General features: G+C 47.0%; 4 protein-coding genes across 4 annotated transcripts; 1 reads left to right on the top strand and 3 right to left on the bottom strand.

Moving 5' to 3' along the window:
• Positions 1 to 5,061: 5,061 nt before the first annotated feature.
• Positions 5,062 to 5,454, top strand: LOC142662976 (histone H2A type 1-like). The gene has a single exon (XM_075841268.1). It carries the CDS (start codon positions 5,062 to 5,064, stop codon positions 5,452 to 5,454), a length of 393 nt encoding a protein of 130 aa, XP_075697383.1.
• Positions 5,455 to 8,896: 3,442 nt separating this feature from the next.
• On the bottom strand, positions 8,897 to 9,215 carry LOC142663788 (histone H4). The gene has a single exon (XM_075842623.1). It carries the CDS (start codon positions 9,206 to 9,208, stop codon positions 8,897 to 8,899), a length of 312 nt encoding a protein of 103 aa, XP_075698738.1. The 5' UTR covers positions 9,209 to 9,215.
• A 1,023-nt stretch (positions 9,216 to 10,238) lies between these two features.
• On the bottom strand, positions 10,239 to 10,649 carry LOC142662977 (histone H3). Its single transcript, XM_075841269.1, has one exon. It carries the CDS (start codon positions 10,647 to 10,649, stop codon positions 10,239 to 10,241), a length of 411 nt encoding a protein of 136 aa, XP_075697384.1.
• Positions 10,650 to 11,408: 759 nt separating this feature from the next.
• LOC142663749 (histone H1.01-like) lies at positions 11,409 to 12,188 on the bottom strand. The gene has a single exon (XM_075842572.1). The coding sequence runs from the start codon at positions 12,161 to 12,163 to the stop codon at positions 11,426 to 11,428; it is 738 nt and encodes a 245-aa protein (XP_075698687.1). The 5' UTR covers positions 12,164 to 12,188; the 3' UTR covers positions 11,409 to 11,425.
• Positions 12,189 to 15,500: the final 3,312 nt, after the last annotated feature.

Here is a 15,500-nt window from a genome sequence, read left to right on the forward strand (position 1 = left end):
CATAATCCCGGTAATATGATGGAACAGGGACATAATGCCTGTAATATGAAGGAACAGGGACATAATGCCTGTAATATGAAGGAACAGGGACATAATGCCTGTAATATGAAGGAACAGGGACGTAATGCCTGTTATATGAAGGAACAGAGAAGTAATGCCGATAATATGAAGGAACAGGGACATAATGCCGGTAAGTTGAGGGAACAGGGACATAATGCCTGTAATATGAAAGTACAAGGAGATAATGCCGGTAAGATGAGGGAACAGGGACGTAATGCCGATAATATTAAGGAGCCGGGACTTAATGCCGGTAATATTAAGAAACAGGGACGTAATGCCGGTAATATGAAGGAATAGAGATTTAATGCCGGTAAGATGAAGGAACAGGCACATAATGCCGGTTCAGATGAGGGAACAGGGACATAATGCCGGTAAGATGAAGGAACAGGGACATAATAATGGAAATATGAAAGAACAAGGACATAATGTCGTTAATATGAAGGAACAGGGACAAAATGCCTGTGATATGAAGGAATAGGGATATAATGCCGGTAATATGAAGGAACAGGGATATAATGCCTCGAAGATGAGGGAACAGTGACATATTACCGGCATTATGTCCCTGTGCCCTCCTATACGGGACATAATGCCAGTAATATGAAGGAAGAGGGACATAATGCCTGTAATATGAAGGAACAGGGACATAATGCCGGTAATATGATGGAACAGGGACATAATGCCTGTAATATGAAGGAACATGGACATAATGCCTATAATATGAAGGAACAGGGAAGTAATGCCGATAATATGAAGGAACAGGGACATAATGCCGGTAAGTTGAGGGAACAGGGACATAATGCCAGTAATATGAAAGTACAAGGAGATAATGTCGGTAAGATGAAGGAACAGGGACATAATGCCGGTAAGATGAGGGAACAGGGACAAAATGCCGGTAAGATGAGGGAACAGGGACATAATGCCTGTATTATGAAGGAACAGGGACATAATGCCGGTAATATGACGGAAGAGGCACATAATGCTGGTAAGATGAGGGAACAGGGACATAATGCATGTAGTATGAAGGAACAGGGACATAATGCCGGTAATATGAAGGAACAGGGACGTAATGCCGGTAATATGAGGGAACAGGGACATAATGCCTATAATATGAAGGAACATGAACATAATGCCTGTAATATGAAGGAACAGGGACATAATGCCTATAATATGAGGGAACAGGAACATAATGCCTGTAATATGAAGGAACAGGGACATAATGCCGGTAATATGATGGAACAGGGACATAATGCCTGTAATATGAAGGAACAGGGACATAATGCCTGTAATATGAAGGTACAGGGACATAATGCCTGTAATATGAAGGAACAGGGACGTAATGCCGGTAATATGAAGGAACAGGGAAATAATGCCTATAATATGAAGGAACAGGGAAGTAATGCCGATAATATGAAGGAACAGGGACATAATGCCGGTAAGTTGAGGGAACAGGGACATAATGCCGGTAATATGAAAGTACAAGGAGATAATGTCGGTAAGATGAAGGAACAGGGACATAATGCCGGTAAGATGAGGGAACAGGGACAAAATGCCGGTAAGATGAGGGAACAGGGACGTAATGCCGATAATATGAAGGAGCCGGGACGTAATGCCGGTAATATGAAGAAACAGGGACGTAATGCCGGTAATAGGAAGGAACAGGCACATAATGCTGGTAAGATGAGGGAACAGGGACATAATGCCTGTAATACGAAGGAACAGGGACATAATGCCTGTAATATGAAGGACCAGGGACATAATGCCTGTCATATGAAGGAACAGGGACGTAATGCCTGTTATATGAATGAAAAGGGAGGTAATGCCGATAATATGAAGGAACATGGACATAATGCCGGTAAGTTGAGGGAACAGGGACATAATGCCGGTAATATGAAAGAACAAGGACATAATGTCGGTAAGATGAAGGAACAGGTACATAATGCCGGTAATATGAAGGAACAGGGACATAATGCCGGTAATATGAAGGAACAGGGACGTAATGCCGATAATATGAAGGAACAAGGACATAATACCGGTTCAGATGAGGGAACAGAGACATAATGCCGATAATATGAAGAAACAAGGACATGATGCCGGTAATATGAAGGAACAGGGACAAAATGCCTGTAATATGAAGGAACAGGGACATAATGTTGGTAATATGAAGGAACAGGGAAATAATGCCGGTAATACGAATGAACAGGGACATAATGCCAGTAAGATGAGGGAACAGGGACATATTGCCGGTAAGATGAGGGAACAGGGACGTAATTCCGGTAATATGAATTAACAGGGACGTAATGCCGATAATATGAAGGAACAGGGACATAATGCTGGTAAGATGAAGGGACAGGCACATAATGCCGGTTCAGATGATGGAACAGGGACATAATGCCTGGTAGATGAGGGAACAGGGACATAAAGCCTGTAATATGAAGGAACAGGGACATAAAGCCGGTAATATGAAGGAACAGGGACATAATGCCTCGAAGATGAGGGAACAGGGACATAATGCCTGTAATATGAAGGAACAGGGACATAATGCCTGTAATATGAAGGAACAGGGACATAAAGCCTGTAATATAAAGGAACAGGGACATAATGCCTGTAATATGAAGGAACAGGGACATAATGCCGGTAATATGAAGGAAGAGGCAAGTAATGCTGGTAAGATGAGGGAACAGGGACATAATGCATGTAATATGAAGGAACAGGGACATAATGCCGGTAATATGAAGGAACAGGGACATAATGATGGTAATATAAAGGCACAGGAACATAATGCCTGTAATATGAAGGAACAGGGACGTAATGCCGGTAATATGAGGGAACAGGGACATAATGCCTATAATATGAAGGAACAGGAACATAATGCCTGTAATATGAAGGAACAGGGACATAATGCCGGTAATATGATGGAACAGGGACATAATGCCTATAATATGAGGGAACAGGAACATAATGCCTGTAATATGAAGGAACAGGGACATAATGCCGGTAATATGATGGAACAGGGACATAATGCCTGTAATATGAAGGAACAGGGACATGATGCCTCTAATATGAAGGAACAGGGACGTAATGCCGATAATATGAAGGAACAGGGACATAATGCCGGTAAGTTGAGGGAACAGGGACATAATGCCGGTAATATGAAAGTACAAGGAGATAATGTCGGTAAGATGAAGGAACAGGGACATAATGCCGGTAAGATGAGGGAACAGGGACAAAATGCCGGTAAGATGAGGGAACAGGGACGTAATGCCGATAATATGAAGGAGCCGGGACGTAATGCCGGTAATATGAAGAAACAGGGACGTAATGCCGGTAATATGAAGGAATAGAGATATAATGCCGGTAAGATTAAGGAACAGGCACATAATGCCGGTTCAGATGAGGGAACAGGGACATAATGCCTGTAATATGAAGGAACAGGGACATAATGCCGGTAAGATGAAGGAACAGGGACATAATGCCTGTAATATGAAGGAACAGGGACGTAATGCCGGTTCAGATGAGGGAACAGGGACATAATGCCTGTAATATGAAGGAACATGGACATAAAGACCGTAATATGAAGGAACAGGGATATAATGCCGGTAATATGAAGGAACAGGGACATAATGCCTGTAATATGAAGGAACAGGGACGTAATGCCGGTAATATGAAGGAACAGGGACATAATGCCGGTAATATGAAGGAACAGGGACATAATGCCGGTAAGATGAAGGAACATGGACATAATGCCTGTAATATGAAGGAACAAGGACATAATGCCGGTAATATGCAGGAACAGGGACATAATGCCGGTAATATGAAAGAACAGGGACATAATGCCGGTAATATGAAGGAACAGGGACATAATGCCTGTAATATGAAGGAATAGGGACGTAATGCCGGTAATATGAAGGAACAAGGACATAATGCAGGTAATATGAAGGAACAGGGACATAATCCCGGTAATATGAAGCAACAGGGACATAATGCCTGGAAGATGAAGGAACAGGGATATAATGCCAGTAATATGAAGGAACAGGGACATAATGCCGGTAATATGAAGGAACAGGCACATAATGCCTGTAATATGAAGGAATAGGGACGTAATGCCGGTAATATGAAGGAACAAGGACATAATGCAGGTAATATGAAGCAATAGGGACATAATGCCTGGAAGATGAGGGAACAGGGATATAATGCCGGTAATATGAAGGAACAGGAACATAATGCCTCGAAGATGAGGGAACAGGGACATAATGCCGGTAATATGAAGGAACAGGGACATAATGCCGGTCACATGAGAGGACAGGGACATAATGCCGGTAATATGAGGGAACAGGAACATAATGCCGGTAATTAGGGAACGATACGGATGTAATAAAGACGTGTTACATGTTTGTACGTCACCACCTTTATACTGGAGATTGGTAGCGGACGTTGGAATTGTGCGTTTCACGGTATCGTTGGATAGAGAAGAATCAGCCCGTGCAGCCCGCAGATAACAAGCCCCTAATGCAGCAGCAGCTCTGCGCTATCACACCCGGGAATGTCCCCCCATATCCTGCAGCATGAAGGAGCGGCTGCACGGACTGAACGACTCTTCTAGACATGGGAGACCAGCGGGAATAAAGACATGTGCACGAATAAGCACAAGATGGAGGCGGCAGCTCTATTGTATACTTGGTGGGGGCTCTTAGAAGAGCCTTTGGGTTCTTACTGCAGGGACGGGGCACATTACTTGGAGCCTAATGAGAAGAATCCGCCGCTGCTGCTTTATTTCTGCTCCATTCGAGTTCAGGCGGGAGATGTTCCTATTGGTAGAGACGGAGGAAGGGGCGTGGTGTTATCTGCGAGTCTATAGAAATATTCTACTTTCTCATTGGCTACAGTGTCTGGCGTTGAATATCAGTTTTAGATGCGGCCAATCAGAGAAGAAGCCCTCTACTCCATCCGGGTATAAGAAGTGACGGTCGGAGCACAACCGTTAGATTTGATCAGATAATAGAGATGTCTGGAAGAGGAAAGCAAGGAGGCAAAGTGCGGGCTAAAGCCAAGACCCGCTCATCCCGGGCCGGACTTCAGTTCCCTGTCGGTCGTGTGCACAGACTTCTCCGCAAGGGCAACTACGCTCATTGGGTCGGCGCCGGCGCTCCGGTATACATGGCAGCTGTGCTTGAATATCTGACCGCTGAGATCCTGGAACTGGCCGGAAATGCCGCCCGGGACAACAAGAAGACACGAATCATCCCCCGTCACCTGCAGCTGGCCGTGCGCAATGACGAGGAACTCAACAAACTGCTGGGTGGTGTGACCATCGCTCAGGGAGGCGTCCTGCCCAACATCCAGGCCGTTCTGCTGCCCAAGAAGACCGAGAGCAGCAAAAGCGCCAAGAGCAAGTGAGCGCCGCTTATCCACATTTAACCACAAAGGCTCTTTTAAAGGGAATGTGTTGCCAGCAAAACATGTATTTTTTTTTTTAGTTAAACATTTAGTGTGTAGGTGATTAAACATTGTTCAAATTTTTTTTATTTTTTTCACGAGTCAGGAAATATTATAAATTAGATTCGAATTTATAATATTTCCCAGCACTGGTCACTAGATGGAGCTATTCCCAAAATTGCAGGATTGCATGTGGTAAAGCAACCACATTGCTTTTTGCTGCAAAATTGGGGAAAAAAGCACTCGCTCTAGTGAGCTCTGAGAATCCCCCCCTCCTTTATCCTGGCTAGTGCCGGGATAAACGAGGGGATTGAACGGTCTAACCTCCTACACTGTGTGTCACCATTTTTTTAGCTAACACACAGTGTAGTAGGTTTACATACAGTAGTAAACACACACAAACACGAACATACATAGAAATCTCTTACCTGCTCCTGCCGCGGCGGCTCCCTCCGGCCCGTCCGCTGCCGCTGGTCCAAGTGCACAAGTCCGGAAGCCGCGACCGAAAGTAGTAATCTTACTGTCCGGCCGCGACTTCCGGTCCACAGGAAAATGGCGCCGGACGGCGCGCATTTCAAATTGGACTGTGTGGGAGCGACGCATGCGCCGTTCCCACACAGACGGCGTACACAGAAGTGGATGGGACGGGCCCCGTTCGCAGTCCCTATGGGACTGTGGCTGCCGTATTCCATGTCTGTATGTGTCGTTAATCGACACATACAGAAATGGAAAAAAAAATGGCAGCCCCCATAGGGAAGAAAAAGTGAAAAAATAGAAAAAAGTAACACACAAACACACAAATAAATAAAAACGTTTTTAATAAAACACTAACATAAAACTGACATGAAAAAAAAAAATTTTGGTGACACTGTTCCTAAGAGCCGCCCACATGGTCCTTAGAACAGAGCTCTCACCGTTGATCACCGATATGTAAACGTTCTGCGCCAGATAAGTGGCTCTGCTTGTGCAGAGAACTAGCCAGCAGGAGGGGGCGACAACCTCCATTATGAGTTCATATACCGCTGGGATAAACATTGAAGAGGAAGCCGTAGGGTTGGTGGGTGTAGAACTGCGTTACTTATGACCTACACATTCACTACTGCCTCGTGCAGATGATGGCGCTGTCCTCATTGGTGCACTAACTATACTGTACAGGACACATTAATAGTACAACTACTCCAGTGATTCATGTTCATAATCTACAACTCGCCCCCGACTACATAGTGTCTTAAATTCTATCTTCCAGTCTCAAGAGCGTTGTCACAATTCGGTCCTCCTGGAGTATAACCACCATCATCCCAGGTGTTTAGACGAAGATTCCATCCCCGCGTCATGTACCGATAAGAGCAGTTCCTAAACTACAAAGGAGAAGTCCTACGAGGGGTCTGCGGCAATGCTTTATATACACAGGAGACGCTATAAGGGTAAGGGTATGTTCACACGGCCTATTTACGGACGTAATTCGGGCGTTTTTGCCCCGAATTACGTCTGAAAATAGCGCCTCAATAGCGCTGACAAACATCTGCCCATTGAAAGCAATGGGCAGACGTTTGTCTGTTCACACGAGGCGTATATTTACGCGCCACTGTCAAATGACGGCGCGTAAATAGACGCCCGCGTCAAAGAAGTGACCTGTCACTTCTTTGGCCGTAATTGGAGCCGTTATTCATTGACTCCAATGAATAGCAGCGCTAATTACGGCCGTAATGGACGCGGCGTTCAAGCGCCTGCACATGCCGGTACGGCTGAAATTACGGGGATGTTTTCAGGCTGAAACATCCCCGTAATTTCAGCCGTAACGGATGCCCTCGTGTGAACATACCCTAACAAACCATTCCTCTCAAGGACTCTTAGCTTCTAATTCTGCCCTGGTGTACACCACCAACTAAATGTGAACAAATGAAAAAGGGAGGGGAAGAGAAGGGCAAGAAGCGCACGGATCAAAGGATCTCTTGTATTAAGAAAAATTATAGATCAATAAAACAACGATGTTAGAGAGGTATATTCTACCTAACAGGGAAGGGGTGAACGGTCCCTGTGTAGAGAACACCCCATTTAATGAACAAATCCCATTCAGCATTGTGACTTAACGTAGATGAAGGGGAATAAAAGGGAAAGGTACATAAATCAAATATCAAAAGTGGGGGCATAAAGGGGACAAACTGGGCTGTAATGTTCGTCTCCCTCAAGTACCGCACTATTGGAGCTCTGATATTAGATTTTACTTCTGAATAGAGCTGCATCAATTTGTACTTTTCATTCTCTGAATGCGTCTCAGTAAATGTTACTCTGCAGCAACTTCATGCGTTAGTGGGATGAGGTGAGTCCTAAGTATAGACAACGAACAGTGTTAGTACGAAGTAGAAATAGGTGCATTCTGTTTCCTGTCATTATATTGCCAGCAGCTCGATTATACCAGCAGTCTGGCAAAGTGACATACAAGACAATGCAAGTCGATACTTATGTGGAACTTGGTGCTACAAATTGGTAGTTTGTTTTGAAAATCTCGTAACATTTGTAGCAATGAGAGCAGCTTGGAAAACACGGCCCCTCCAACATTGGGTTTTGCTCTTGTAAAATGCTGTATCAGCTGCATCAGTTTGTCCTTTTTCATTCATTGAATGCGTCTCACTAAATGTTGCTCTGCAAGAAACTGCACGCGTTACTGTAATAAAGTGAGTCCTATATAGGGACAGCAGACAGATTCATTATTACTACTAGAGGTTACTAGATTTATTGCCAGCAGCCTTATTAATCCTAGCCGTCCGGCAGAATGAGATACGAAGCAATACGAGCCGATACGTGTGTCAAAGTTGGTCCCAGTAACAGACTTATGGTTTGTTGTAAGAATCTGGTAACATTAGTAGCAGTGACAGCAGCTAAGAAAACACTGGCCCTCTCTCCAAGGATTGCGGAAAGCACGTTGCCCAGCAGCAAGCTGGACGCCGAAGAAGCAACACCGCAAGTCAGCTGTTTGATCCACTGCTCGTGCGGATATTCAGCGGTGAGTTTCTGCCACTCGTGTACATGCAGGCATCGGCACAAACGGCGTCCGGCAGCGCCGCTACGAGGATGTGTTTTCCTGCCGGAGGATCACTCGGCAGCAAGTATAGCACTAAGGCACTCTTTCCCTTCAGATTAACATTCCCTGGTCTAAGACGGAATTCAGTCAGCTGCTTCTAGGACGCTATTAGGGGACACACTGCAGTCCACATATCCGGCACCTCACTGGAAGACGGACGTGATACTGAAGCCCCTACCCCCGTATATATAGAAGTAGACGGTCGCTGCTCAGATTATACACGAGCGGTCACCAGCAGACATCATAGCTGATCTATAGAGGATGTGGCGGCTCTGAGAAGAGCCTTTGTGTTGTGTAAGATGGAGCTGAGCAGGAGCGGAATTAACCTCCGAAGCCGTAGAGAGTGCGGCCCTGGCGTTTGAGCGCGTACACCACGTCCATAGCGGTGACGGTCTTCCTCTTAGCGTGCTCGGTGTAGGTGACGGCGTCACGGATGACGTTCTCCAGGAAAACCTTCAGGACGCCGCGAGTCTCTTCATATATGAGACCGGATATGCGTTTGACGCCTCCCCTGCGAGCTAGACGGCGGATTGCAGGCTTGGTGATGCCCTGGATGTTATCACGGAGCACCTTCCTGTGACGCTTGGCACCGCCCTTTCCGAGTCCTTTTCCTCCTTTACCACGACCAGACATCCTGTAAGCTGGTGCTAAAGAGAACTATTGTACCGACAACCGCGGGGCGCGTCTTTATATAGACCTTGGGTGGACCAGAGGGAGAACTGTTAATCACTTCACTTCCGGGGGGGCGTGTCTCTCAGCAAATTCACATTACCAATCCCTCCCCCTCCCGTTGATTGGCTTAACTCAGATTTTGAATTTCACGCTCATTTTACAATACCGGCCGCTCTTTTCCCGCTTCTAGCGCGACTGCTGTGTAATCTCTATATGCCCTAAATCTAAAGAGTAATGTTAAGGGAAACAAGCGTGACGTCTTGGATTAGTATGGCGGCCGCTCTTCATCTGCCGTCAGGTTCAGGATTTGTGTGTACGCAGTTCACCCCTCAGGCCACCAGCACCACAACGGTTTTATAGAATGAATAGGGAGGAGAGGACTCGGGCAGTGGTAATAGGTTTAGATCTCTGATTTACAACGGTGACCAGGACTACACCCGATGATCATGACCTCACAGAAGAGTATAATTCCCCTGCGCTTGTGTTCACACCGGGCGGAGGATACCTGCTCCCCCACCCTACACGCTGCGCCTGGTTTGCCTTTACAAGGAGTAGGGAACAAGGACTCCGCACACACTGGTCAGTGGTGGATCATTAGCTGCACATAACGGCGTCATTCCTAGCAGCAGCAGCGGCGATTATTATAGGAAAAGCGATGTCCGGTCATCAGTGAGGAGTGGGGCGGGTTATCGCTACGATACAGCCGGAGAGGGAGGTGATGAATACAGCGCAGACATCCGGCATAACACTTGACAGGACTGCTGAAAGGGCCGGATAACGTGAGTGCTAGAGACGGGGACTGTTTATAGAGTGTAAATGGCGCTAACTAAACTCTGAAAGGGTTAACATAGCATCTCCACATATTAATAGCAGAGCACCGAGAAACCAGCGTCCCGGTAGAATAACGGAGGAAAAGGATTCAGCTCGTTTGAGGGAGGATTTGGTGGCTCTGAAAAGAGCCTTTGTGTTGTAGTCGTTGCCGGGTTCAGACCTAAGCCCTCTCCCCACGGATCCTGCGGGCCAGTTGAATGTCTTTGGGCATGATGGTGACCCTCTTCGCATGGATGGCGCACAGGTTGGTATCCTCAAACAGTCCGACCAGATAAGCCTCGCTGGCCTCCTGCAGAGCCATGACTGCTGAGCTCTGGAAGCGCAGATCGGTCTTGAAGTCCTGAGCGATCTCTCGCACCAGGCGCTGGAAGGGCAGTTTACGAATAAGAAGCTCGGTGGACTTCTGGTAGCGGCGGATTTCACGGAGAGCGACTGTGCCCGGGCGGTAACGATGAGGCTTCTTTACTCCGCCGGTAGCGGGAGCGCTCTTCCGTGCAGCTTTAGTAGCCAGCTGCTTGCGGGGCGCTTTCCCGCCGGTGGATTTACGCGCAGTCTGCTTTGTTCTGGCCATAGCTCTACAACAAAGTGCACACTTGTAGACTGATACGAAAGAGGACAGAGCAGAGAATTTATACACTTGAGCGTGTCCTCATTGGTCCATGAAAGGCACACCCCTACATTCTATTGGCTTGTTCATAAAAATTAAGCGCCCGACAAAGCAAATGTGATATTCGCGACCAATCACCGCTCCGAAGAGGCGGATACCGGTTTACATGTCGTCCACACGCAGCTTTTACAGCAGGGGTCATTTCTCCTGCTCTCTGCGAAATAGTTGTCATCAGTAACAGCTCACTGTATTTCCATGTCCGCAGATCACGTACACAGCGTTATATAAGAGACTACTTCCTCATCATCCGCCGCTGCAGTGGTTTTATAGATCACACAAAGGGACAATCCCCCACCCCATCCTTACACAGGACACTGTGCCCCGCATCCAGAGCTACAAGTCTATGGCTGCCCCGGTCCTTATTCACACATTACACGTGGTGGGCTGTGACCTGATAAACTCTGCCTGGATGTTACACCATAGTGACGGGACGGACACTGTGGAGGTCCGGATACAGCAGCTATGGCGTCCAGCGCAATGACCAGAAATGACACTTGTCATAGAGTAACAGGGACATGAAGCTCCTCAGTGCACACGCGATGATGGCGCCTCCTTTATCTCAGGATCGCGCTGCTGTCTGCACCGGAGGAAATAGCGGCCAGTCATCATACAGCTCTGCCGGGGAGAAGGTGGTGGCTCTGAAAAGAGCCTTTGTGGTACAAGAAACGGGCGTCTCTCGGTTATTTCTTCGCTACGGTCTTCCTGGATTTAGACGCTTTCTTAGCCGGACTCTTGGCAGCTTTGGGCGCTTTCTTTGCCGGACTCTTGGCAGCTTTCTTTGCCGGACTCTTGGCAGCTTTGGGCGCTTTCTTTGCCGGACTCTTGGCAGCTTTCTTAGCCGGACTCTTGGTAGCTTTGGGCGCTTTCTTAGCCGGACTCTTGGCAGCTTTGGGCTTGGCCGCCTTCTTTGCTGGGCTCTTTGTTATTTTCTTAGGGGCAGGTTTTGGCTTCTTGGGGCTCTTCGCCACCTTCTTGGCAGCGGCAGGCCTCTTGGCCTTTGTCAGGCTCTTGGCCGGAGTCTTCTTCGGGGATTTGGCAGCAGCCGCCGGCTTCTTGACCGCTTTGTCCTTAGTCTCCAGCTGCTTCTTGTTGAGCTTGAAGGAGCCGGAGGCGCCGCTGCCTTTCACCTGGAGCAGGGTTTCCTTGGTCACCAGAGTTTTGAGCGCCATCTTCAGGCGGCTGTTTTTCTTGTCTACATCGTATCCTCCAGCAGCCAGAGCCTTCTTCAGGGCGGCCAGAGACACCCCACTGCGCTCTTTGGAAGCGGACACGGCTTTCACAATGAGCTCGGACACGCTGGGACCGGAGGGTTTTTTTATTTTCTTGGCGCCCCCTGCTGCAGTTTTTTTCGGCTGCTTTTTGGATTTGGCGGCAGGCTCGGTGAGAGGGACAGCGGCGGCTGGTGCGGTCTCTGCCATCGTATAACACAGGACTACACTAAAACAATAATCCTGCGAGGGAAACACTGAGGACGGAGCTGGGGCCTCTTATATGTACAGCGGCTGCTCGGTGATTGGCTGCGATTGTCCTGAGCGTCTATTGGCTGACACTGATCACATGTCCTCCCTTTCCTCATCTGACAGGAGTGAAGCTCCGCTTTCCCCTTGTGCTTCCCTGCCCGGGATAAGAGCCCTTTACCGACTAGAAGCGGCCAGGGGAGCGGGCACTCTACGTGACTTCCCCCTCCCTGACATTCCCCCTACTCATTTCTAGCCTTCATTGGCAGAGATGCTGGGAAGGAGCCGGGAGGAGGCCCCGGGATCTCTGCCATAGTCCTGCCGATCTGCACATCGCTGTGATCGGACAAGATAAATGTGTTTGCGGGAGCTCGTTCCCTGTATTCCCGGCACTTGTCATTATCACAGGGTTCTTTACCACAATGTCTAACGTGTGGGAAGCTGATTGTCCGATGCAGGGGCGACCTGGAGCTGCAGAGAGCCCAGAAGGGTAACCCGGCACAGACAAGATGTCGGAGTGTCTTCCGCCTGGTCTTACTGTAAGTTGGCCCAGAGGAGACACCAGAAACTGCTCCACCTGTGTTACAATAACCCAGCACAGAGGAAACACCAGAGTTTGCTCTACTTATGTTACAATAACTCGTCACAGGCAGGACACCAGCGTCTGCTCCACCTGTATTACAATTTCCCAGCACAGAAAAGACACAAGTCTGCTCCTCCTTTACTAAAATAACCTGACACAGGCCAGACTCCAGAACCTGCTCCTCCAGCAGTACATTACCCGGACACAGACAGGACACTAGAGGCTTCTCCACCTGTATAACAATAACATGGCACAGAGGAGGGAACAGACACTGTGTGTTCCTCTCGTGCTACATTAAGCCGGCAAAAGACAAGACACCGTAGTCTGCTCCATCTTTATTACAATAATCCTGTAACCCAGCAAAGAAAAAAAAAAAAAAAACATCTGTGCCTGCTTCACCTGCTTAACCAGGACAGACCAGACACCAGAGTCTTATTTACCTGTATTACAATAACCCAGCACAGACAGGACACCACAGAGTGCTCCTCATGTATTACAATAACCCAGCACAGACAGGACACCAGAGTGCTCCCCCTATATTACAATAACCCAGCACAGACAGGACACCAGAGGTTACTTCTCCAGTAGTACAATAACCCGGCACAGACCATAAACTATAGTCTGCTCCACCTGTATTACAATAACCCAGCACAGACAGGACACCACAGAGTGCTCCTCCTGTATTACAATAACCCAGCACAGACAGGACACCAGAGTGCTCCTCCTGTATTACAATAACCCAGCACAGACAGGACACCAGAGGTTACTTCTCCAGTAGTACAATAACCCGGCACAGACCATAAACTATAGTCTGCTCCACCTGTATTACAATAACCCGGAACAGACAAGCAACTATAGTATACTTCACCTGTAATACAATAACCCGGCACAGACAAGAAGCTATAGTCTGCTCCACCTGTATGATAATAATCCGGAAAAGACAAGCAACTATAGTTTGCTTCACCTGTAATACAATAACCCGGTACAGAATAGACACCAGAGTCTACTTCACCTGTATTCATAAAACCCAGCACATACGTATTGATGTAATACAGATGGAACAGATTCTAGTGTACTGTAACAGACAAGACATTAGAGTACGCTCCACCTGTATTACAAGAAACCAAGTCCCAGCACATGCAGTACGCTAGAATCTGCTCCACCTGTATTACAATAACCCAGCACAGGAAAGAAACCAGAGACTGCTCCTTAAGTAATAGAATGACCAGGCACATACAAGACACTATAGTCTGCTCCACCTGTATTCAAGAAGGGTACTGGGACATAATGCCGGTAATATAATGTCTGTAATATGAGAGAACAGGGACATAAAGCCGGTAATATGAAGGAACAGGGATATAATGCCTGTATGATGAGGAAACAGGGACATGTCCCTGTTCCTTCATATTACCGGCTTTATGTCCCTGTTCCCTCATATTACAGGCATTATGTCCTTGTTCCATCATATTACCGGCATTATGTCCCTGTTACTTCCTATTACAGGCATTATGTCCCTGTTCCTTCATATTACCGGCATAATGCGCCTGTTCCCTCATATTACAGGCATTATGTCCCTGATCCTTCATATTACAGGCTTCATTTCCCTGTTCCTTCATATTACAGGCATTATGTCCCTGTTCCCTCATCTTCGAGTCATTATGTACCTGTTCCTTCATATTACAGGCATTTTGTCCCTGTTCCTTCATATTACAGGCTTTATGTCCCTGTTCCTTCATATTACAGGCTTTATGTCCCTGTTCCCTCATATTACAGGCTTTATGTCCCTGTTCCTTCATATTACAGGCTTTATGTCCCTGTTCCCTCATCTACCAGGCATTATGTCCCTGTTCCTTCATATTACCGGCATTACGTCCCTGTTCCCTCATCTTACCGGCATTTTGTCCCTGTTCCCACATCTTACCAACATTATGTCCCAGTTCATTCATATTACAGGCATTTTGTCCCTGTTCCTTCATATTACCGGCATTATGTCCTTGTTCCTTGATATTACAGGCATTATGTCAGTGTTCCTTCATCTTACCGGCATTATGTCCCTGTTCCCTCATCTGAACCGGCATTATGTGCCTGTTCCTTCATCTAAACGGCATTATATCTCTATTCCTTCATATTATCGGCATTACGTCCCGGCTCCTTCATATTATCGGCATTACGTCCCTGTTCCCTCATCTTACCGGCATTATGTACCTGTTCCTTCATCTTACCGGCATAATGTCCTTGTTCTTTCATATTACCGGCATTATGTGCCTGTCCCTTCATCTTACCGGCATTATGTCCCTGTTCCTTCATATTAGCGGCATTACGTCCCTGTTTCCTCATCTTACCGGCATTTTGTCCCTGTTCCCACATCTTACTGGCAATATGTCCCTGTTCCCTCATCTTACTGTTTATGTCCCTGTTCCTTCGTATTACCGTTATTATTTCCCTGTTCCTTCATATTACCAACATTATGTCCTTGTTCTTTCATATTACCGGCATTATGTGCCTGTCCCTTCATTTTAGCGGCATTATATCCCTGTTCCTTCATATTACCGGCATTACGTCCCTGTTCCCTCATCTTACCGGCATTTTGTCCCTGTTCCCACATCTTACCGGCAATATGTCCCTGTTCCCTCATCTTACTGGTTTATGTCCCTGTTCATTCGTATTACCGTTATTATTTCCCTGTTCCTTCATATTACCAACATTATGTCCTTG

This window comes from Rhinoderma darwinii, chromosome 11, assembly GCF_050947455.1.
Source record: "Rhinoderma darwinii isolate aRhiDar2 chromosome 11, aRhiDar2.hap1, whole genome shotgun sequence".
NCBI classification, from domain to species: Eukaryota; Metazoa; Chordata; class Amphibia; order Anura; family Rhinodermatidae; genus Rhinoderma; species Rhinoderma darwinii.

Bases quoted from the DNA above. Each gene is read 5' to 3' on its own strand.
- LOC142662976 (XM_075841268.1), top strand. From the start codon at position 5,062: ATGTCTGGAAGAGGAAAGCAAGGAGGCAAAGTGCGGGCTAAAGCCAAG.
- LOC142662977 (XM_075841269.1), bottom strand. From the start codon at position 10,649: ATGGCCAGAACAAAGCAGACTGCGCGTAAATCCACCGGCGGGAAAGCG.
- LOC142663788 (XM_075842623.1), bottom strand. From the start codon at position 9,208: ATGTCTGGTCGTGGTAAAGGAGGAAAAGGACTCGGAAAGGGCGGTGCC.
- LOC142663749 (XM_075842572.1), bottom strand. From the start codon at position 12,163: ATGGCAGAGACCGCACCAGCCGCCGCTGTCCCTCTCACCGAGCCTGCC.